Source organism: Alosa pseudoharengus, unplaced genomic scaffold (assembly GCF_046254945.1).
Source record: "Alosa pseudoharengus isolate Yale_2024_CS ecotype anadromous, Long Island Sound unplaced genomic scaffold, YU_APseudo_1.1 YU_APseudo_1.1_scf_1, whole genome shotgun sequence".
In the NCBI taxonomy this organism is placed as follows: domain Eukaryota; kingdom Metazoa; phylum Chordata; class Actinopteri; order Clupeiformes; family Clupeidae; genus Alosa; species Alosa pseudoharengus.
This window is the reverse complement of record NW_027468564.1, coordinates 45,744,575-45,769,164: the sequence shown is the minus strand read 5'-3', so window position 1 is coordinate 45,769,164 and position 24,590 is coordinate 45,744,575. Positions and strand designations below refer to the sequence as shown.

At 43.2% G+C, this 24,590-nt stretch overlaps 3 protein-coding genes across 7 annotated transcripts in view; 2 read left to right on the top strand and 1 right to left on the bottom strand.

The window, feature by feature from the left end:
* slkb (STE20-like kinase b) overlaps positions 1-8,126 on the bottom strand; it is a 36,314-nt gene extending 28,188 nt beyond the window's left edge. Inside the window, exons 1-2 of the mRNA XM_076289967.1 lie at positions 7,241-8,126; positions 3,666-3,830 (exon numbers count right to left, since the gene is read on the bottom strand). Coding sequence (XP_076146082.1) covers positions 3,666-3,830; positions 7,241-7,390 — 315 coding nt within the window. The 5' untranslated portion in view covers positions 7,391-8,126. The remainder of the gene's footprint in view (positions 1-3,665; positions 3,831-7,240) is intronic.
* A 493-nt stretch (positions 8,127-8,619) lies between these two features.
* On the top strand, positions 8,620-22,872 carry stn1 (STN1 subunit of CST complex). Of its 3 annotated transcripts, none has more exons than XM_076289965.1 (10): positions 8,620-8,925; positions 9,204-9,353; positions 13,093-13,188; positions 13,324-13,401; positions 14,176-14,364; positions 15,911-16,037; positions 18,780-18,942; positions 21,206-21,328; positions 21,682-21,754; positions 22,076-22,872. In XM_076289965.1, exons 2-10 carry the CDS (start codon positions 9,224-9,226, stop codon positions 22,231-22,233), a joined length of 1,137 nt encoding a protein of 378 aa, XP_076146080.1. In that variant the 5' UTR covers positions 8,620-8,925; positions 9,204-9,223; the 3' UTR covers positions 22,234-22,872. The 3 variants fall into 3 exon arrangements, with proteins under 3 accessions (XP_076146080.1, XP_076146081.1, XP_076146079.1); XM_076289966.1 differs by having other exon boundaries at positions 8,620-8,942; positions 14,179-14,364; XM_076289964.1 differs by having other exon boundaries at positions 8,620-8,942.
* A 436-nt stretch (positions 22,873-23,308) lies between these two features.
* Positions 23,309-24,590, top strand: part of sh3pxd2aa (SH3 and PX domains 2Aa) — a 116,221-nt gene continuing 114,939 nt past the window's right edge. For all 3 annotated transcript variants that reach the window (XM_076289961.1, XM_076289962.1, XM_076289960.1), the window contains exon 1: positions 23,309-23,895. In XM_076289961.1, coding sequence (XP_076146076.1) covers positions 23,824-23,895 — 72 coding nt within the window. In that variant the 5' untranslated portion in view covers positions 23,309-23,823. The remainder of the gene's footprint in view (positions 23,896-24,590) is intronic.

Below are 24,590 nucleotides of genomic sequence, written 5' to 3'. Positions count from 1 at the left end.
TCCTCACTGACTCCACTATTGTTCAGGGGGGGGCTAGTGGGGTATTGGATGTTGAGCTCCGCGGGAGACCAGCGTTTAATCAAGCGCTTCACTTGGCCACTGCCAGCGTGGCCCACTCGAGGATCAGTTGTCGAAAAAATGCGGCCGACTCGACGGGGCTGCGAGGTTTCGCGGGCGAAAGCGGTTTTTAGTTACTCGGTGGGAGGGCGGGAGCGGCGTATCGCTTTCACACACTCTGGCATGAACTCCTGCCCTGCGTGGCTTTGTGTGCGCAGCTTCACATATATATTCAAATGTTATGCAAAGCTGCAATCCGGAGGGGTATGTTACACAGTTGGCCACTCTTTGTACTTAAACTTAATCATATTCAGAATTGCTGTGGACATGTTCATATCTTAATGTCTTATTAAAGTACAAAAAAAAAAAAAAAAAAAAAAAACACAAGTGGTCTTATGATTCTTCAGCATTCTGTCACACTAAGAATACTTGGCTCACAAAAAACAAACAAAAATTGCTCTTTATAAATTACACCTGTAACTGAAAGCTACTCAAGCAACTTGCATTACAAGATTCCAAGAGGAAGCCACAGGTTCTTGTAATATTAGATGAATAATCCTTAAATGCTGAACATGGTAACATGCTGAACATGTTGAACATGGTAACACACACACACACAAACACACACAGACACACACACACAGGAAGAGGAACGGCTGGCGTGATGACTCCCATGGATATACAAACACACACAGACAGACACACACACACACACAGGAAGAGGAACAGCTGGCGTGATGGGTACCACAGGTTTTTCAACTAGTTTATTCATGAAGACTTTCCCTGCTCCTCCAAAGTAATCGTGCGCCTCGACCCTTGTAGATACGCGTAGAGGTTATCAGACGCTCCGCTCCATATTATCGGCCCCTTATCCAAACCACTCAAAAGGAGCTCCCGAGCCAACAAACTCTCTCTCTGTTCGACTGACCGGCCAACAATAGGTGGGCAAACGCTCCGTCGCCAGGAGGATGTTAGCCATTTCCTCCTTCCAACACCACTGTGAAAGCCAAGCCTCATAAACCGATATGAAGCAGGTCGCTTCTCTTTTTCAAAAGACTTTTTCAAAATAACTGACAACTGCATGTGGGTCACTGCCAAGTTGGGATAAAAAAAAAAAAAAGCTCGTCTTTTTTATTATTTTTTTAAACAAGCCAGACTTTGTCTATTATTAGGAGGAATTTGGATCAAAGGAGAAGAATCAGAGAGCGACACCGACAGCAAGAGACGGGGAGCAAAATATGCATTGGCTACATGCTTTTGGCTTTGAGTGAGGCAGACGCATTACGCAACTTCCCCATGAAAGGCCTTTCTGCTCGCTCTGTTTGCAAAGCTCCGTGAGCTCTGCACGTACAGTACAATCGCTGCTGTGTTTTCCGCATGTTGTGACTGCGGGATGTTTGTCAGGAGACCCCCCCGTCCTCCACCACCACCACACACTAAATCAGTACATTCAGCTCATAAATCACACAGCCAAACAAGCAAACACACACACATACAGACACACACACATACTGACAGCAGGTATCATACGCTGTGTTCAATTTGGTCCTATTGTCTTTTCTTTCTTTTCTCCTGGTCGTTCAATTAATCCCGAGTTAGTTGGCATATGTGAGTCACTTTGGACAACAGTGTCTGCTAATGTAAGTGTTAGCACATTGTTTAATAGTGTTGCTTTAAGATCAAATTCACTGTAGCTGCACAGGATCTCTCTCTCTCTCTCTCTCTCTCTCTCTCTCTCTCTCTCTCTCTCTCTCTCTCTCGACACAGGGCTCTGCGTTCATAGAAAGCTAGATACCACCGACCATTGAGTTCCATTAGGTGGCATCGTAAACGCGGCCGCCATATTGCTGGGTGCAGCACCTTTACTGTCTATGGGCAACACTTGCCGGCAATCAGAGACACCTGTCTGATTTCCAGTCAGAGTCACATGCTCCTCCATTGCCCTCCAGTGACTGTTGCCCCCACCAAGATGGCGTCGCTATTAACGTACGTTCTGGAACCCAATGCGCTATCTAGCTTTCTAATATCTATGTCTGCATTCATTAACGCCTCATTATAACAGTTTCCAGACATGTCCTCTGCACAATGTGTCAAACAGGTGTCCGACCCTTCGGGTGATTCAGACATTATGTGTGAACATGACATTATGTGTGAATGACACCGACGCACATGAATAGAATCTCCGTGTGGTTGAACAGGTTGAACGTGGTTGAACACGCACATGAACAGAATCTCCGCATGTTCTTCGCTTCGTTCAGACACAAGCTCATTTACATAATGTCCGTCCGAAATAGTAGGAGCGGGAGTAGTGTAACAGCCGGCTAAGTTCGGAGTTCCAAATGTCGGCATTTGATGTTCAGATATACGGCCCAACCGCTTGATATGCGCAGAACATGCAGACTTACACTTATGTCTGAAAGCAGCATATCACTAACACTGGAGGATGTTACCCACACCAGAGCCTTGTCCTGCTCTCCACCCCCTCATATCACATAGCACATGAGGAAATGTGAGGAAGCATGAGGAAATGAATGCAAGGTGTTCTAGATGTGGACAGAATCCAAAATGCCATGATATTCCAGAAATTCCATGACCCGTGGAAACCCTGGTTCTAGATGTGGACAGAACGCTTTATGCCTATGCTCTTCATCCAATGACCTTCAGCAAAGTAATGGGATCAAGCATGTTTAGAAACCACTAGGTGTATAAGTAAATGTCCATGCATTAAGTTATACTGTATCAATGCTCAACACTGTATCAACTTTTTGTTTTTTTAAGTATATTTGTTTGGCCTTTTTATGCCATTAATGAGACAGGACAGTGGAGAATGACAGGAAGCGTGTGGGAGAGAGAGTCGGGGTGGGATCCGGAAAGGACCACAGGGCGGGAATCGAACCCGGGTCGCCGGCGTACGGTGCAGGTGCCCCATGCCAGTCGCGGCACGGCCGGGGCCAACACTGTATTAACTTTTAATGAATAGCTATGCAAAGACATACAGTGGTTGATCGGTTTGTGAAGTTGATTGTTAGAGGGACTGAGATGAACGCAAAGAGCGCACTGTTCTGATTGCATAAAAAGTAATATTTTAAATCTCAACTTTATGTTCTTTAGACTATGACGGCTTTCTCAAATTAGATTTTATACATGCCTGCTTATATCATGATGCGTAACGAATTGCCAGATTCTTGCCAATACACAGCCATAGAAACCAGTCCATTGTTTATGTGTGGTGGGTGGGTGTACTGTACAGTGTAATTCAATGGATGGTTTACGACTATTGGGATTGAGGATTATGTGCCTGATTTAATCAACCTGCTTCACTGAAAGCATGATGTGATTGCTTGGGCTAAAAATGGCATCTTCCTTCTACATGACTGCCCATACACCAGAAAAGCCATGCTAAGTATTAAGATCGTCTCATACTTCGCCTTGTATTGGGCTCTGTGATCAGCATTAATATAATTTGCGTATAGACTTATGTCAGTCAGTCAGTCCATCAATAACTCAATACAATGTGTGAGACAAAGCTTGACAATGGCCTTTGTCCCTCATGTCCCCAATCTGTGTCACACACACAAACACACACACACACACACACACACACTCACCCAGAGCTTATTTTCAAAGTAGAAGGCATCCAATAGCTTGACAATGTTTTTGTGGTCACATGACGCCAAGATGTCGATTTCCACCATGTAGTCTTCCAGCTCCTCTTCTGATTTAGTGTCAATCACCTTGGCGGCCGCCAGTACGCCAGTTTGCTTGTTTTGGGCCTGAGAGAGAGAGAGAGAGAGAGAGAGAGAGAGAGAGAGAGAGAGAGAGAGAGAGAGAGAGAGAGAGAGAGAGAGACGCAAAGAAAGACAGAAAGAAAGAAAGGGAAAAGTACAGAGGAAGAAAACAGTCAATTGTTGATTGGTGTTTGTGCGACTGGGTGACCAGGTCTTGGTGACAAAACCGACATAGAAGCCTATTATGCTGATTCCAGCAAAATACCCATTTACTGCAAATTACAAAGTGCTTTCACAACAGCCTATTCAAACAGCTAGCTCCCATTGACAGGATTAAACCCATAGCCCCTGAGTTATAAACAGTGGGCACAATGGTGGATTTACTTACAAGTGGCAACAAAACTATGTGCTTTGCAAACTTGATTTTCTTGTACGCATGGCATTGTCTACAAAGAACCATGCATGTAGCCCGAAACAAAACTAGGTCATGATTTAAGACATTATATAAGCCCTACTATGCCAAACATTCTGAGATCAGACCTTCAACTTTCTCTAAAGTATTTTTTTTTTTTTTTTTTTACCTGAACGTGACATGGGAGGATAATAAAAGGCTGTACAGAGATTGCTTTTATTTGCTCTCGCAATGCTCCAACTGTGCAGGCGGTTCGTCGGGGCTGTAATATTTGCTCACCTGTCACTTGAGGTAATTTTATTTGAGTTGGCAACGGCAGCTCTCCAACGCAGTGGCCCGTTATTCTTCATGCTGACCTGGACGTGTGCGTGCGCTTGTGCGCTACTCTCCCAATAAATCTGCCGTTAACACTGTGATTTTATTTGCCAGGTTACTTAACATGCAGTTGAATTGGTGGCTTAGCGAGCCGGTGGTATATTATCCCTTGAGTGTTTCCAGAAAGCCCCTATCCATTAATCTACACATCAGCATAGTCTAAAGTGAAGTGCTACTTGTTGCTTTTAGCTATAAAACGCTACTGATTCATTGCCCTTAGTAGGTTTGTAAATGGCTGTTGTGATTGCTTTGAGCCTGCACCCGTCTGTAAAAGGAATTAATGTGTCTGCAAATACATTAATGTCACTGCAAACACACTTTAATACACGTCCCAACATCAGAGATTGACTTCCATAGACCAGATAGGCTCTATGTTTACTTATCTTATCTCTGTGGAGAGATTTCACTTCCATGAAAAGTGAGGTTTAAAGTCGGTCATCTTTTTGGAGGGGAGATGATGGTACAACAAAAACAAGCGTTTTAATTGGCCGTTGGACCTGAGTCACATGACCAGGGGGCTGGCTGTGGTGCTCGGGCCCTCAGAGGTGATAATATTCTGTGTCACTCATGCAAATGAGGCTTTGTGCTGCAGAGGGGGCCAATCGAGGTCAGCAGGGAAAACGAAAACACACACTCTCTCTCTCACTCACACAGACACACACACTCTCTCTCTCACTCACACAGACACACACACACACGGACAGACACAGACACAAACACTCTCTCACTCACTCACACAGACACACACACACTCTCTCTCTCACTCACACAGACACATACACTCTCTCACTCACTCACACAGACACACACACACTCTCTCTCTCACTCACACACACACTCTCTCTCTCACTCACACAGACACACACACTCTCTCTCTCACTCACACAGACACACACACTCACTCTCTCACTCACACAGACACACACACACTCTCTCTCTCACTCACACAGACACACACACTCTCTCTCTCACTCACACAGACACACACACACACGGACAGACACAGACACACACACTCTCTCTCTCACTCACACAGACACACACACTCTCTCTCTCACTCACACAGACACACACACTCACTCTCTCACTCACACAGACACACACACTCTCTCACTCACACAGACACACACACACACGGACAGACACAGACACAAACACGTGCTGCGATTAAAATAATTACTCTATGAGGGGTCTGTCTGACCCACGTACGTACGCTGCCACTGGCATGTAATGCCCATGTGACATGACATAACATGGCATGGTTGAGGATGCTACTTTTTAGGGGTGAAGTCCAAGACATGTGTGGACAAGTCACATTTACATCCAAGTTTCTATCCCAAGCAATTTACAGTGATGTATTGATATGGGTCACATTTTCATCAGTAGGCTATGTGTTCTTCTTGGGTACTGAATCCATGTATCACTGAATTACAGTATTGCCAACACCCTAATATAGCCTACCAGTTAAGACTACAGGAGCTGCAAGCTACATAAAGCAAAGAAAACTCCAATCATGCAAACTCTGTAAAAAGAGGAAGGGCAGAGAGAGAGAGAGAGAGGCAGCCAGGTAAATATTTGGCCGTCGTTGTGATATGCCCAGATCTTCCTGGTCTCAATGACACAATGATTTGCATGTTACCAACTAGCCTGAAAACAGGTGCACCCTACACAAGCCACTTCAGTCGGCCTTCTTCAACAGCTGGCTAGAGCGGCTCTCTAAAAACTCTTCTCAGTCATGTAGAATCTGACCCCTGGGAGTATGTAAACAATGTAATGAATAGGAAAACAGCAGCATGGGGTCCTTCACTGCCCCCCCAACGCATTCCTGTCTCTCCTCTTAATTTCGTGGCTGGAGTGACTGGGACACCCTGTGGGTCCCTCCCTCACTCCCTTCCAAACAAAAACAAATGTGGCCCTCTTGAGTCACTCCTGCTCCTGCTCACAGGAGGTGTCAAGCTCCATTACAGCAGACCCAAGGGGGCACAGGTCTGCCTATAGAGGCCTGGAGAAGTCACATGGGAAATGCCAGATTCCTTCAAAGACTTCATACAGTGGCCCATGACTAGTGTTTTTTTTTTCCTTAGCTTACACGCTCTGTAATTTAAAGCCCCCTTTTTTGTTCCCATGTAGCCTAGAGCATGACCCCTCTTAACATGTGGGCAGAGCTGGCTTTACATGTATAGGCTACGACACAGAGAACAATACGGGCAATAATAAGACTCACTTGTTCATTTATCATCAACCCACATAGCGTGAATTCCTGGAGCCTAATAATCTCTGTGGTGCTGTGGAGCCAGGGCCTTGATCCCAGGCACCAAAAGCCTTCTGAAGGCTGGGCCCAGCGCTAATCACCCCACCCCCATAGAGATGGAGTCTATGCTGAATTTCAGGGAGACTGTTAACATATCCATTATGGCTGTGGTATCAGAGTATGATAGTTTAACCTGTATGGAAGTGTAACTGGAAAGTGGGCACCCAGGTTCAGTTAGCAATCTATCTTAATTAAGTTAATTAAACTATTTAGCTTAATTTATTGATACAAAATCGATGTGGTTTCAAATCATCCACACATCTGTCAGATTTCTAAATCTGTTCAGGTCACACAATAAAACTGGGTCACCTTGGCACTATGAAACACAATCGAGTTAAAATCCATGTTGCTTTTTACCTTGTAAACTTTACCAAAGGCACCGTCACCAAGTTCACCGATGATATCCCAGATTTCCTCCGGATTCGCGTCTCGGTGGACGTGGTCATACTGTTTTTTCTTCTTTTCAGCTCCCAATTTAAATATTTTCCGGAAATTAAAGAAGGACATTTTCAGTCTTGAGGTGCTCTTGTGAAATGACAATAATAGATTTTCTTCGCTATCTCCAGTACCCCAAAACAAAAGGCCTGGTTATTGCATTCTTCAGAGATTTCAGGCTGAGTTTCTTATATGCTAGCTAGCTAATAGTTAGGCGACCTCAGGAGTATTTTCGATCAACTTGCTTGTTTGGCATAACGATATTCCACACTGCACACAACTACACAGTATCCTGGAGAGGGGAGGAGGCGTAGGTTTGCTATGGGTTTTTGTACCCAGTCGTGCCAACTCTCTCTTTGCTAACACATTAACGTCAGCTAGCATACAAATTAAAGTCTGTCAGTGTGGTCACTTCAGCAATAACGTTGCAAATTCGGTTACAGCAAGCCCCATGTATTGGGCTGATAGGTGAAATTCACACCATACAGCTTGAGTTGGACTCTGAAATCATCAAAGTAAAAATGGACGAAGCCTGGCATGGTAGTGATATCCGTCAATTGAATTGGCTGTCACAGGGCAAAGTAGTAAAGGAAGCGGTTGTTGTTCTTCAACTCTGAAGAACCTCTAACGTTAGCCCAGCAATTGTAAACTGCCGAGCTCTTTCCCACGCTGAATGAGAACCAAAAAGTCTACGATTCAAGGCGCTTCCGAAACAAAGTAACCCGGCTGTTGCAACATAGTGATATCCTTAAGAAAAAAAACATTTAAGTGAAAATTGCACTCTTCGGTCTTCTCTTTCCTCCGCGAGGTTCTGTATCCCGTAATCTAGCGGATTTGGTGACAAATGCGCGTTCATGAGGCGGGCACAATTGTAGTTTTCATGGACATATGTTTGGGAAATTGTCAGGCTATTTGTTGCCATCCCCTGTTCTGGACGTCTTTCCTGACACATAACCTGCTGTATTTATTACTGCGTTTAGAAAAATTCTAGTCTTGTTAAATGTAATTTTCACACAGGCCCGTGCCTCTTTACCATGGCTGACAAAACTGAATGATAGAGAAAACCCCTAAATACACTATTTTATTCCTCTGGTTACATATCAGTATGCTAATGGAGGAATGCGTTTTAATATTAGCTAAAATATCTACCAATCTTTAACAGGCAACTAAACAAAAGAAATCCAGACAAAGCATTTTGATCAAAGGACTACAAGTCCCAGAATTCCCACCGTAATATGAACGCGCATGTCAAAATACATTCCATGCGCCGCTGGCTGTCTCTGGAGTTTCTCTCTGTGGCAGTCATAGTAGTAATACTGCACCGCTATTAGTTTTTATAATGTATCTGTATTCTTCTCTGTTGTGATGGATAATATCATGAGGCACGTGTCAATACATTTTCTCTGAAGCCAAAGTATGATACCATCCGTGAAACCGAAAACTCCAGGAAAGTTTTCAGTTGGCCCACTGTACAGCGACGTTGTCAAAACATTTTCCCGGGAAGAAGTTGCTGCTGCTTTACCTGAAAGCCTAACATTTAAGTTACCAGAGGTCGTCTCCCTCATTAGACATTCTCTGACGTTACCATCTGCTCAATGATGGTCTTTGTAAGTTGACAAACCAGGTATGGGTTGGCTATAACGCTCAGGTCTGGGCCGTGGCTTAGATAATGTTTTGCATCGGATTCGCTAGTAACAACACTAAACATTTTCAGCAGTGCTTGCTTGTCTGTCTGTTGTCTGTCGTCAGTCAGCCGTTGGCAAAACACGCAAACTCCATTACATGACAACGTAAACAGTATAATAAACTTGTCATAGCGAACCTTTCGTATGTCATGATAACTAATGTCATTTGTTATGTGGTTTGTCCCTTACATTTGACACAGCCTTGGCGATAACTAATGTTATGGAGACGGAGGTTGGCACTGAAGATGAACCGTCTTCGTTACTCTGGGGTCTGGATCCAGTGTTCGCCGCTTTTGCTAGATTGTACATCAAAGACATTCTGCGCATGAGGGAATCCCGACAGGTCCCAGGTACCGTAGTAGGCATAGTCTATGCATTCAGTCTTCTGTTACTTTTAACAGGATTCAAGTTACATAAATTCATATTTCAGATTTAGCCTATCTACAGTAGTATAAAGTAGTGACGCACATAACATAATATCCAGTTAGGGTCATTGGGTTGATTCCACTGGATTTGTGTAGGCCTGGATATGTGCACTGGAAACGTGCTCTCTCAGAATCAGGCTATGTTTCAAGAATAGTGGTGGAATAAATATATTCATAAGAGTTTATTCAGATTAACCACTGACCTGAGCAGACCAAACCACACCCAAACAGCATGTAGATTTGAACACTGTCATTTCAAATCTGCATCTGCAGATACATAGGTTTCAGGTTTCTGATTGGTGATGGATAGGCTACATGGGTGCTCTACAACTTTGCTTTAGCGCGCCCTATTCCATGTGCAGGCTATTCAGCTAAGGCATGTGAATTTACAACTTCTCTGCAATACTGTTCCATGCAGATCTGCACAATTATCACAGTTGTAATCACAATATGAACCAACCAATCACAAAAGCTACATCGTTATTGTGCACATTTTGCCACATGTGACTTTTATATTCATGTCATCCTCCTTTACTGCCACTTCTCGTTGGTGGATGTGCACAGTACGTGAAAGGTGCAGACATTCTGATTGGTGAGCCTCACAGTCGGTCAGGGGATGCTGTGCTTCTTGTGCACTGGCCGACCGTGCTCACCAATCAGGGGTGGCACAAATTAAAGAGATATTTGAAATATTGAACTAAATCATTGAACTAAATCATTCACATTCAGAAATCATATCGCAATATCTGTCGGAAAAAATAAATCACAATTAGACAAATATATGTTCTCCAAATAGTGCAGCCCTAGTTCCATGAAGATCTCTGGTGTTAATGAGTCTTTATAGCAGTCAGGTTCTCAAACTTTTTCTGTCATTCCCGAGTTTGGAGGTGGGGAATTTTTTTCAATGGTGGTGCTTCGGCATCGGGCTAGCCATGCAAATAAGTCGACCAATGAAGTGTGGAGATACATTGAGCCTCGTAAATGGTGTAAAACAGTGATTTATTTGCATGGCTAGCCCGATGCCGAAGCAACACCATTGAAAAAGCTGTTGGTAGCATCGGCTAACTAGCGCCAGATTTTGGAGTGCAGGGGACAAGCCGAGATGGGCTATGTTTGTGTGTGGCTATTTTGTTTTGAATCTATGATCTTCCTTGTCAAAAAAAGAAAGGCATTATTAAAAATAAGCACAAAAAAAACAAATGTCCTCCTGTTCATCGCGCCCCACCTGGCATGTCTCTATTCCCCACTAGTGGGGCCCGCCCCACACTTTGAGAATCACTGGCCTATAACATAACATACTGGAAACACACATTACAGAACCTCAGTGCCGATCTGAGCTATTATTCCTAGGCATAAAAAAAAAAATTCTTGGGTTCCGGTTTCCGACCGACCCTGTCAATTTATGTGCGACCCAAATTTATTTTATGAGCTTGGGGAAGAAATAACACTAAATAGTCTAGGCTACATTAAATAAATCCACAAATAAAAGCCGAACTATAATTACATTAATTACCCCTTGCGTTATGTATAGGGATGAGCATATTCTCTCTGTTACAAAGTAGCCTATGCACAGTTCACGAAGACGATTGTTTTCGTCGAAGGCACTCGCAATTTTGTCCAAACACCGCAACTTTTTCGCAAATTTGTCATCGTAGTTTCACTGTGAAATGTCACCTACCGCAACAGTCCCTCGCGCAGAATATTGAGCCAGATGGCACACTTACTTCTGCACCTTCTGGATATGACACCAAAGACTGCCCTAAGTGTTCGTTCCTCTGCAGTTTTGATGACAATAAATAGAAGGCTAACGTTAACGATCTGCTTACTTGCATCTCTCAACCTGGTGTTGCTAACCTACCTAGGCTATGAAAGTAAGTTAATTAAGGCCTACTTGTTTTACTGACATTTGAGTAGGCTATGCAACCCATTGGCAAACGTTTACCTGGATATGTCCTTTTAGCTTATGTCATGTTTATGTCAAGCTTATGTTTGCTAGCTTGTGGGCTTAGTTTGAGTAGTGCTACCAAAATCATAAAAATTAATAAAATTGCAAGACATTTACCTCTTCTATGATCCAAGAATGATTTCATTCGAGTTGTTTTTTTTAACATTTATTTTAACTAATGACATAGAAGACATTCCCACTTGCATCCACATATGGTAATGCACTATGCAAAAAGTGATTTACACTCGTAGCCGAACACAGTGAGATGCAAGCCTTCCAATCCACTCAGAAATGTAATTAGGCTACTCTCACGTCCTTAAAGGGGCAGGCAGTCAATTAGACGTACCAATGTAATGACATTAAACAGAAGTGTAGTCAAATAGTTTAAATCAATATGAAATTACTAGATACTTACTTGGATATTAGTAATTATGCAGGCCACAGACTATGAATTATTAAAAAGATATGAACTTAATATGAATTACAAAATATATGAATGTATTGAAACATATGACATGATGCCATCTCTTTAGGTGACTGTCTTTTTTGGACAGTTCTACTATAATGCTTTGTGAATTACCTCAGTCAAAGCATTTTCACAAATAAAGTAGGCCTACTTTGATTTTTTGTAATCCTTACTGTTTACCTTTGATTATCCTTTTTAATAAGCATCAAGATTATCAGTGTGATTTTGGTCTTACTAACCTTAATTGCCCTAAATTTAAACTATTTTTGCAATTTTCACTTCCTCCCGCAATTTCTCCACAAGAAACAGCTAAAATCACCGCAACTTCCATCCAGGCATTTTAGGTCGCAACAGTCTCAAAAAACCTCGCGAAATCCTGGTGGGATTGATTTTCTACCTATCCCTTACTGCCACTGGAAAAAAAAAAAAAAAAAAAAAAAAAAAAATTCCCTACCGACCCATGGCCTCAACTGACAACCAACAGGAACCAAACCTTTTTTTTTTTTTATGCCCTATTTGAATATTAGATATGACATTCAGGAGTTACAATGAGTTTTTGGAGACCATCTGTTTCCAACTTTTAAAGAAATCTAAGGAGTTCTTGAGTTTTGTCTTATCACACCATCAATATCCAATCAGAGCAAATTATCACCAATTCAACCATGGTGTGTGCATATAGTCTGCAAAGCAAGCACAGTTTCCACAATTTTGAGCATGGGACCCAACACACCAATTTGACCAAGCAATTTCAGTTCCTTTAAATACAATGCATCATTCTCAGCAATGGCAATTGCAGCAAAATCTTATATCGGAAAGATGATCTATGTTTCTTAAATAAATAAATAAATAAATAAATAAACAAACTGTACACACATTGTTTGAACTAATATCTGGCAATGCCAGTTATTTCTCTCAACATTCTGACAGATATCAGTCACAGCATAACTTTTTGACAATGTTTGTAAGTGGGTTTATTGGTGTTTCCTGGGGCAATTTGAACCAGCCTTAGCTGTATCACAGAACCTATTTCAAGGGAACATTGGATTCTCTCTGCTGGCTTTTATTGAGGCCCCTTTTTCAATCTATATTTTATGACCAGTTATGAAATTCTGATTTATGTTGTGCCCTTTCTTAGAACCCGTAATTTTCAGTTCCAACCAAACCAGGCCAAGTTTTGCACTAGTTTCACAGTTAAACTGTTCTGATTTGGAATGGCGTGTGTCATGATGCTGTTGATTTATCATCTCCCACAGGCGTTTACTTCTTCAAATCCCATCCGATATTCCAAGTCGACATTCTTGGGACCGTGGTGTTTAAACGTGAGCGGGAAGACTTCTACAGTTATGGAGGTGAAGGCATCAACGTTGCACAAGTGATGTGTTATTATGTAACAATAAGGTTGTGGCAAAGTTATGTCATGCTGTAGCTTCCTTGAGTGTTTCTCTGACATGTTTCTCTTTTGTCTTTGTGCATGGGCTCCTCAGTGGACGATGGCACAGGGGTAATTAATTGTCTTTGCTGGAAGTCAGAAAAGTGGAAGCAGCCAGATGAAGCCATGAGATGTAAGTGAGACCATTCAAGCTTTTTTTCTTTTTTGTACAATGCTATAGCAAGCAGAGATGATTATAGCAACAGCTGGTTGCTCAGTGTGCGCCAAGATGTGTTGTAATGTATAAGTAGTGATATAATATTTTCTTTGATCTAATATTTAATATTTTGATTTCTCCTCGGGGGATGAATAAAGTAATTATATATCTACAGACTGAACATGCTGTCATTGACTGCAAATGCTATCTACAATAACTCCCAGGGTCCTAATATAAAGCACGGAGAAAGTCTAAAGTCTAACTAAAGCTGATTTAATAACAGGACAAAATCTACTAGCTAATTTTATATCATGAGCACAGCAGCACTCAAAACAGTTCAGTGCTCCCACAAGCCACACCTTACCCATACAATAGTGTTAGTTTATACACAAGACGCCTTGCCCATGCAATAGTGTTAGTTTATACACGAGACGCCTTGCCCATGCAATAGGGCTAGTTTATACACGAGATGCCTTGCCCTTACAATAGGGTTAGTTTATACACAAAACACCTTGCCCATACAATAGGGTTAGTTTATACACAAAACACCTTGCCCATACAATAGGGTTAGTTTATACACAAAACACTTTGCCCATTGCCTGCAATTGTACTTTGCACTTGTATTTTAATTAGGGCCATGATGTTCATTGATCTATGTGTAGATAATAAACAGACATACTTGTTACTCTTCTGATATTAAAGGTCTATAAATAAATAGTAACCTTAATTGCACTTCCCCCTCATCCCCAGCAGGGGGCAGAGCAGGTAGCAACTCATCTGTGGCTGGCCCCTCTGGGGGCTTCAACGTGGAGGAGCAGCTGAGGCGGCTGCAGCAGACCCAGCGAGGCCTCTCCTCTCTGGACATCGGGGACCTGCTGCGGGTGCGCGGCTCCGTCAAGACCTCCAGGGGCCAGAGGGAGATCATGTCGTCCAGCTTCTGTGAGTGGACAGTAAGGCAGTCCTGGGTACACAGTACACACACACACACACACACACACACACACACACACACACACACACACACACACACACACACACACACACGGACAGACACACACACCCAAACACTCGTTTGTATCAAATAAGTCATATCTGTATTTTGTCACATCTGCATGTGTGTATGTGCAGTTAAGCAATGTGTCTATTTACTGTGTGTGTGTGTGTGTGTGTGTGTGTGCTTGTGTGTGTGCGTGCACATGGTTTTGTGAATGTATCTATGTATGTGTGTGACAGCCAAACACATAGCCTTAAAGAGCTTGTGCTTCACACAAACACACACACTTACACAGACACAGCCATGCTACAGCATTCATAGACACACACACACACATACATAGTACACGTAATGTACACCCACATGATATACACACAGGAATTCATGTTAGCGCAATCTCACAAGACAGACATGCACACATTAACAGGTCAGTACTATGAATGCAAGTGTTTATGAACCTCAACATTTTATCACATTCAAGCTGGAAATTTGCATCATACAAAAACAAAAAATAGGTTCACCTTCATAGGGTACAGTATGTGCACATATGAACATGTGGTTCATGCTTCATGTGATCTCTCTCTCTCTCTCTCTCACACACACACACACACGCATACACACACACATACACACAAACACCTGCATGCACCCATCCATTAACACATCATCTGTCTGCACACATGTGGTCTTGGGAGTATAGCAGCTTGCAAACATGCATACCTAAGCAGGAATCTTCACACACACACACACACACACACATGCACGCATGCACGCACGCACACACACACACACAATGTGCTGCCCACACACTTTATTAGCACGCTCAAGTATACTGCTGGCCAAATCCCAATGTCAGCTCACTCAGGCAGGTGTGAACATACCAGTATGCACAGACTAAGTGAAGTGTTTCCTGGTAGTTTTGCACTTTGGCATGCTTTATTATGTGGGTCACGATATGCAGTGAGGCTTTGACAAATGTTCTGATTTTTTTGCAATGAAACACTTGTTTGTTTTGTACTGGCCTTTGAAACCTAGGTGATATCTTCAGATTAATAACTCTCATTGACAAAAAAGAAATGACTCAAAATAAATGAATGCACACTCATCTAAAATGTCAAAGTCAATCCATTTTATTAATCACATGAAGGGCAGACAGCTAGTACACTTCATTGGTCCTGGACATGGAGATGTCATTATGGAGATGTAGTTGTTTGAATTGTGATGCTAGTTAAGAATGCCTGACATGTGGCTCTCCTGTGTGTCCTGTGATGTGATGTCTCATGTGTGTGATGTGATGTGATGTCTCATGTGTGTGATGTGATATCTCGTGTGTGTGATGTGATGTGATGTCTCATGTGTGTCCTGTGATGTGATGTCTCGTGTGTGATGTGATGTCTCATGTGTGTGATGTGATGTCTCATGTGTGTCCTGTGATGTGATGTCTCGTGTGTGTGATGTGATGTCTCATGTGTGTCCTGTGATGTGTTGTAGATAAGGTGAGTGACCCAGTGATGGCGGTGCAGATCTCTTGGATGCAGGAGCTTCCCAAACTCTACCGGAGAAGCTACCACCAACCATTCCCTCTGGAGAGTGGGGAGCCAGGTGCCGGCAGTGCAATGTAAGCCTCCTGTGTGTGTGTGTGTGTGTGTGTGTGTGTGTGTGTGTGTGTGTGTGTGTTGTGTGTTGTGTGTGTTTTGTGGTGTTTTGTGGTGTTGTGTGTTGTTGTGTGGTGTGTGTTTGTTGTGTGTGTGTGTGTGTGTGTGGTGTGTGTGTGTGTGTGTGTGGTGTGTATGTGGAGTGTGAGTGAGTGTGTCTGTGTGTGTGCGCGTGTGTGAGGGCGGGCACACTTGTGTGTGTGCGCGCACAGGTGCTTAAAGTTTTGTGCTGCAAGCGCACTTTCAAGGAGAGCAATGCACGCGTACGCCTACACAAGGAGACCCTGTGCATGTGGACACACTTTGACAGAGTATCCTGGTCCAGAGTATCCTGAGTCAGCACATTTGTGCTTCGTGTTCTATGCTCTCACTACACTCCACCAGCTGTTGTGCCTGCATCTGGGATAAGAAAGCAGCACTCTGTGTTAGTCTGTTCTTAGTCTGTTCTGGTCCAAACGCCGCAGTGAACGTTCACTTCCAGTGCTTCATGTAGAACCATGCATGGAGAAGCCGTGTCTGCAGAGTTAATTATCTGCACAGTGAGATGTCTGACCTATATAGCTTCATTGGCGCTCCTTAAGGGGTGGGGGTGTGGGGGGGGTGTGTTAATGGCGTGTCAAGGTCACGTCTCTGAATCCAGCTGTGTGCCTCGACGGCGAAATCACCTGTGAACTACACACACAGTGCATAAGTGTGTTACAGACCACACACACGCATGGAGTTATGCCCAGCTGCTCACATATGGATTTGTAGAACACGGACACCCTCACGCCAACGCACACACACACACACACACACACACACACACACACACACACACACACACACACACACACACACACACACACAATGAGTCTGGAAGTAGCCAATGTGTGAGCACACACTTGCACACACTCAGTATGGGAACTGTACAGGCCAGTATTATGTTTTGTGGTTTCCCACTGAAGTGCACTGCAACAACAATGGTTTGGAGAACTTGCCCAAAATATGAGGGGATCTCAGTGTATGCGGTATCATTTTAGCCTTGTGCATATAGATGTAAATGAAAAGTATATTTATATATAACCCCATTTCTAAAAATGTTGGGATGCAGTGTAAAACAAGGCTGTAATCAGCATATACTTTTTTTTTTTTTTTTAAGTATATTTATTGGGCTTTTTGTCTTTATTCCGGTAGGACAGTGTAGAGTGACGAGAGAAAGCGAGTGGGGGAGATTGGGTGGGATTGGGAAATGACCGCAGGTCAGATTGGAACCTGGGTCTCGTACATGGTACGTTAAATAACTGACAGAGAAAGAGAGTGCAGAGGTGAGATGATCTCAATGTAGTGAAGAAACCTGATTACAGAGAATTGCCTGGAAAACAGTGATTTGCCTGATTGCACAACAATCCTCTCCTGAGTCATTGTTTACTGTATGTGAAAGTTGTAGAATACCATGGAATTAAGAAATACAGAGTACGGGTTGGTGAATATTTCTGAAAAATGACACACTGCCTTCTCTCTCAGCACTTCGTCTCCTGTAACATTTGATCAGTGCTCTTTTCAATGCTCTTAAATTGAACTAGGTTAGTGCTTAACTCTACTACAAAGTATTGTTAACTATTGTCTTATGTGATAGGGGAGGTCATACATGATCGTATGTGATCATGTAAACAATATTGAAACCAAAACAACTGCACCCTAAACTAAGCTATGCCACTTTTTAACTAGATATGTCAGTTTTTGCTCCTTTACTCACCCCATGCCACCTTCTGTCCCTGCCCAAATGGCATCATCATTCCCCATGCCACTCCTCTCTCTTTAGGCTACTCTGAAAGCATTAGTTTACATGATCACATGAAACCTGTGAAATACAGCCGCACAAAGGTTTTTGAATATTTGCTACTTTGGCCACAATATGCGTAGAATACGAAGCCAACAAAAAGCATGGAAAAGTTGTGTAACGCTAAGTAAAAAACACAAGAGGAACATTTAACAGCTAATGAGGTTAACTTGGCACCCCAACTGGGTGTAAAAGGCGCATTCCAGACAGGCAGTCTCACAGAGGTAAAGATGAGGAGATATTCACCATCCTGTGTAAACCTGTGTGGGCTAATAATGCAACAATATAAGAGTACTTGTCCTCAATGTGAAATTGCGAAGAATTTGGCAATTTCACTATTCTCAAAACTCCAGCAACTGGTCTCTCTAGTTCCTACTTGTTTACAGACTGTTGTTAAAAGACAACACAGTGGTAAGCATGCCCTTGTCTTAAGGTTTTTGGGATATGTTACTGGCATAAAAGTCTAAATGAACATGTTATAAAACAAAGCAAAAAAAGAGGTGAAGCGACACAGTGGTAAACATGCCCCTGTCCTAAGTTTTTTGGGGATATGTTGCTGGCATACAATTCTAAATGAACATATTATAAAACAAAGCAAAAAAAAAAAATTGTTTCAACAACTGATATGTTGTTTTGGCACTATTCTCAGTTAAGGATAGGGATTACGTGATTTGCACATCATTGCATTCTACACAGTGTCACAACTTTTTTTTTTTTGTTGGAAACTGAGTTGTAGATGAAACACTCAACGCTCAAAAATGTACACAGATAAACTTGCCTTGCCAATTTCGAAGCCTTTGACCATTTGCTGCATGCCATGATCACAGCTGAAGATGCCAGTTGAGTTCATACAGTATGTGTGTTCGCCTCTGTGCCACTGCAGTGCAGGTGGCCAGACATCCTTCGCCTCACTTCTCGGTGGAGCCACTCAGGCGCTCCGGGACTTCCTGCGGGAGAAGGTAGTGAAGCGTTTCCGGCCGTGCGATGTGGAGCACCTGCTGCTGCCCCTCACTCCCCAGCTCCCCCTCCAGACAGACAGACAACAGGTGAGCCGCTACCTGCAAACCTTAGTGTACGGCTTGGAAGCCTCATTTGCTCCATTTGAAAATATTACCTTTAAAAGTCTGTGATCGAAGTCTGAATAGATGAATATACAGAAATCACATCATTACATCATTTTTTTTTATGTAATAACAGTCACAGCGTTGTTGGGTTGTGTTGGTTTGATTTCATATGAAAAACCAAACTGAAGTTTGATAGAAATTGAAATTGACAATACAAAAACAACATGAATTTTGCACACATTTGCGAAAGTTGACTTTCACAATCCGAACCCTTTGATTCTAATCACACACACTTTTTTTGATTTTTTTTTTAATCAAATTCAGCAAATTACTCACAATGGTCCTCTAGCTGTGTAGCTGTTCCGTGTGCTCATACAAAAAAAAAAACCCTCTGGGTCTTGAACCCAGAGACTTGGGCTGAGCCTTAATTAAAAACAGCTAATCAACACACAGCCTCCGGACCACAACACAAGCTGCCATTTGATTGACTCTAGAGCTGGAATATCAAGAAACCCCTTGCCAGAACTGTGAACTGTGTTTTTTAAGGGTAAATTGAATCTCGATATTGGCTTGTCTGTTCAAGTGTTATCAAGTGTATAAACGACTCTTAAGTGCAGTGTGTTTTGTTCTTCGTAGCCCATCTTTAGCACATCTGGCTCCAGTTTAATCAGATGGTCTTGATTAATTTAGGCACGCGTCCACACAGAGGATTTGGGATGGCTCTGCTTAAAAGGAGTGCCTTACCGAATTGTAGTGCATCAATACTTTATTATAGCTACAGATATATCCATGTGTTTTGCAGTGCAAACATCAGAGTGATCAAATACAATAGTGTTTTTTGAATGAAATATTACCACGTCAACCTAATTTTCCCCCTTAATCAAATATATTTAATATTATATTATTTTTGGAACGTCCTGCTCTCTTCCCCTTATCCTTTGTTCTTCCCAGTTCTGCTGCCCTTCCAGAACCTTCTAAAAATTATTATCTGAGATGACGTAATCCTCAATCACAGCAGATATACTGTGCATGCACACTACACACGGGCAGCGCACATACATCCGCTCTTAACTGCGGAGCGCGCTCGGGTATATATAGACACGTGCATATGCGAGGAACCATTTATAGCCCGTGGTGGGTGTTTTGCTTTTCATTATGCCTCCCATGGTAACCACTGGAGGAAACAAAAAAAACACACAACTTTAATTGTTATCCTGTCCTGGATCAAAGGCCGCTGAATGAGAGCTAAGTGGGTATACAGTATGCTGCAGAGTGTCCATCTTCTTTTGATGTTAATGTTAGACCAAACTGCCCCACGTGTTATGTAGCGTTTGCCTTATTTGCGCAGTCTCTGGTTTTTACTCCGTAAGACATACAAGCCCACTTGAACTCAGCAGGGCTCGAGTTTATGAAGTACATGCTAATATCACGTTGTGTGCAGTGTTGTTATATGAATGGCTGTGTGTGTGTGTGTGTGTTTAGGTTTGGTTTAGGCCATGTGCATAGGGCTCGATGGTGTTTTAAGCCCCCACCGTCGACTTCAAGGCAGCGCTGCGACCGTCGACTTCAAGGCACCTAACTGCCTGGAAGACGACGTCGGGGGCTTAAAACACCAAAAAGGCGCGCACTGGTGTCTTGTTGGTGCAACAGCAAGCATGTAAGCACACAAACAAACTTACACACACAAACTCACCCATGGTTTTATTTATTTATTTATCTATTCATTTAAGTGTGTGATGTGGGAGAAGCAATCTAACATTTGGGAATGCTTGCCTTGCGCTAATGAGACGTGTGTGTGTGTGTGTGTGTGTGTGTGTGTGTAGTGGATCAAGGGGGGCGTTCACACCAGCATGTTGGCGCCAAGATTGTTGGATCTGAACTGAGAGCAAATTCATGCTTTTTTCCCCCCACTGTGGCATGTGCATGTAAAGCAGCAGTACATGCTTTTGGATGGGGGCTCCGCCAGCACACATGTTTGCATTTGGCAGGATGGTTTTAAGGGTGGGCGGGCTGCAGGCAAATGCAAATGGTATGTCTTGCTGAAGTGATTGCTGGCACAGTACACAAACATGACTTGTTACAGACAGACTGTGTGTGTGTATGTGCGTGCGTGCGTGAGTGAGTGAGTGAGTGAGTGAGTGAGTGAGTGAGTGAGTGAGTGAGTGTGCGTGCTTCTGTGTAGCCAAACAGTTTATATGTCTACTTCTCTTCTCTGTCTGTGTGTGTGTGTGTCCTTTGACCTCAGGCCTCAGCAGCAGGGCCTTCGGTTCCCTCCCATGTGCGCCACCTCCTCAGCGAGACGCTCCGGCTCCTGCAGCAGGACGGGACCCTGTTCCGACGGGTCCTCTCTCAGGATGAGCTGTACCACGTGAGGCGCACCCCCCCCCCCCACACACACACACACACACACACACACACACACACAAATACATACTCACATGCACATGGAACATCCAATATGAGTCCTGGAACATTCCCCCAGGTTCTTGGAACAGCACTGAACACTTCTACACAATAAGGCCTCTGTTCCACACATTGGGTCTCAGAACAGTTCAATCAAATAATGGCCTGGGGTGGTGCACAAGTTTATCTGTCACAATCTATTTACAGTCCAGAACCGTTCAAAAAGTAGGGCTAGCTTAAAATACACTGAGCTTGACTTTTCAATGTGTTTTGACTTACAATTGGACATCTGTTGACGTGTGCTGATGTTTGCCCTAGGTGACGACGCAAGACAAAGACCTTTTGATGGCCATCAGAGATGTCATCCAAGAAGACTCCAAGCGTGAAAAATGTACGTCTCCCTCGTCCTTTCACCCCTTCTGTTCAACGTCACCCCTCAATCACACATGTCCTTGGCTATCGGAAATCGTTCGTTCGTCATACTTCTGGGCTTTTTCTAGCCTTTATCAGTGAAGAGTCGACAGGAAATATGTGGGAGGAAATGACCTCAAGTAGGACTCAGACCTGTGGGCAGTGGACCTATATGTGGCACACTACTGCTGGACTAACACTCTCCACAAAAGAGATGTGTTTGTGTTCTGGTAAAAAAAAAACAAAAAAAAACTGGTTCCTCTTGACGGTAACGACAGACTCTCCTGTTCTCCTGTTCCAGATGCAGAGAAGGGTTGCCACATCCTGCACGTTCTGTCCAGCGTGAGGCGCCGCTTCAGCCAGAACCTGAGCCGCCCGGCCCTGGAGGTCGCTCTGCGGTACCTCGAGAGCAACAGTGACATCATCAGCACCAGTGACTGCCACTACACCGTCATCTGACCTGACATGAACTGACTGGCCGGCAAAGGAATTTTACGGGCAATAGGCTGAATCAGTTTCGGCGAATTTCATGTTCTGGCAAAGGCAAGGCGGTGACGAACTCTGTGTTTCCTGTTTTGCTTTTCTCTCTCTCCTTCCTCTACTCAACCAGAGAGGTTGTTATGTTGTCGGGTGCTATTTTTTTAAAAGATAAATTAGGAGATAACAATAATATTTGTTATAATGTAAATATCAAATGTTATGTAAATAACAAATAATGCAGGATTCCTCTGGAAGTTGAATATGCTCAAAATCATGCAGCCACTATTTTCCTATTTTCGAAAAGTCATTCTCGAAAACATGAAACTTTCGTCTTCACTTAAAAGGTGATGTAATTATTTAATTAATTAAAACAGGCGATTTCGTCATGTGAAATTGGGCACCGATTCAGCAGGGTGTCCGACCTGCCACAAGAGGGGGACATTCATTTGTAATACATGTTGCCATCTCTGAGAAACATCTGTATCAGCTTCACGTTTTCTGTCCCCCTGTCGGCCTCTTGTCAATGGACAATCACAGTAGACTACAACTTTGACATACAAGAGTGTACAGTGCACAACGAATACCAAATAAAATAAATATGTTTTATTGTATTTTAAATGTGACTTTCTGGCTAATATTATTCATATCTAACGCAAGAGTATGGGTTCGCATAATTTCATACAATGAAAACAAAATGCTTCAGTTCACGTAGGCTACTGCACAGTAGCCCTCTTTCAATGCCCTGAAATCTACCCCATGGTAACTACCCTACTGTCCCGTTGACATAATTGTAATATAGAGTCGAGGTAAACCGCTATTGAAACGTCAGTGTTTCCTGTAGTGTTAGTCAAATAAAGCCCGCGCGCTCTGAATTCACCCTGATCGTGATGCGGAGGAGGACCTCGGCGTCTTATTACCAACAACCAACCCAGTTCTGCGCGGCGAGGTTTCCCAGCCCAACTACAACGAACGAACTCACGTCAAGCCCAGCCCCGCTGCCTAAATCGCTTTGCGCTTCCTCCTGTTCAATGCCTGCAAGTCTCTGCACGCAGCATTCGGCGGTCAATGCGCCGGTCTTTACCAAGTGCCCCGAATAAAATTAAGGAACACCCGTGGACAGGGAGCATTGTGGTCAACACAAAGAACCAGCGCGAGCACGCCTCGGGCAAGAAAGGTGATAATTTTTCATCACGCCTCACGAACCGCCGACGCTGCCCCGGTTCTGAGTGTAGACCTTAATTTGGATTCAGCTGACCAATGTAGTAGCCTGGAAAGCGATATATGTGGTTTGTTGTCAGATATTAACGTTCGAGCGTTTCGTCCATCAAGACCATTAGAAGTTTTGGCTTTCACGCCGGCCACAGCGCCAATACGCGCATAACATCAGCTGGGGATCTTTTTTTATGTTACTGACCACGGAGCGAGGAGAACAATCGAATGCCTTCATTGAGAAGAACGCCACAAACACCAGCGGATTTCTTCGTGATTAAAACCACTTCTGAAGACTGAGGTCCTTCTTGCCTGAATTATACTCTATTGCACCTGGAAAATCTGCTCAACCTCCTCAAGATGCAGCTCCGGACAGTTTTGGATGTAAAGGTGGTAGATGTGGAGAAGAGACGTCACCCCTCAAAGCATTACGTGAGTGTTTTACCTGTGCGCACTCATCCTATTGTATGCCTTGAATGCAGCAAACATTTATGAATGACAAGATTCATTTGTCTTTATAGACCTAATTAATGTGCTACAGGCTAATCTTAGGAAGAACTGCCTTATGGTAAAAAGGGAAGTTTGTATTATTGGCTGCGGTGTAACCACCTGTATTAATTAATTATCAATAATGTTTTTTTGTTTTGTTAATATATGCATTTTTAAATAATGACGTTATGGTCTTCAACACATGACACATTAGGCATTTTCCCTCTAGACTGCATTAACAGAGAATCTAGAACAATGTTGTTGAACTAGATATAGATAGTTGTTGTAAACATTTAACCATTGTATCCTGAGGACAGAGTGGTCTTAGGGGGAACTCTCCACAGTTCAATGTTGATCTGCATTCTTTTAGTTGGTGAAGCATGTAGCCTGACAGTCACACCCCCTCAAGCATAGCCACAGCATACTGTTGAATGCACAATTCATACCCCCCCCCCCCCCCCACACACACACACACACACACACATAGATAGAGATATAGCCTGTCAAATCTGGGCGGATAGAAACTAAATATGAAGTTGCAAGTGTATCATGTGCTCATTCACGCTAATGTACCCCATAGCAAATTGGCTGTGACCCGCTTTGTAACTTGCACTCGGTGACCTAAGCAGTGACGCGTG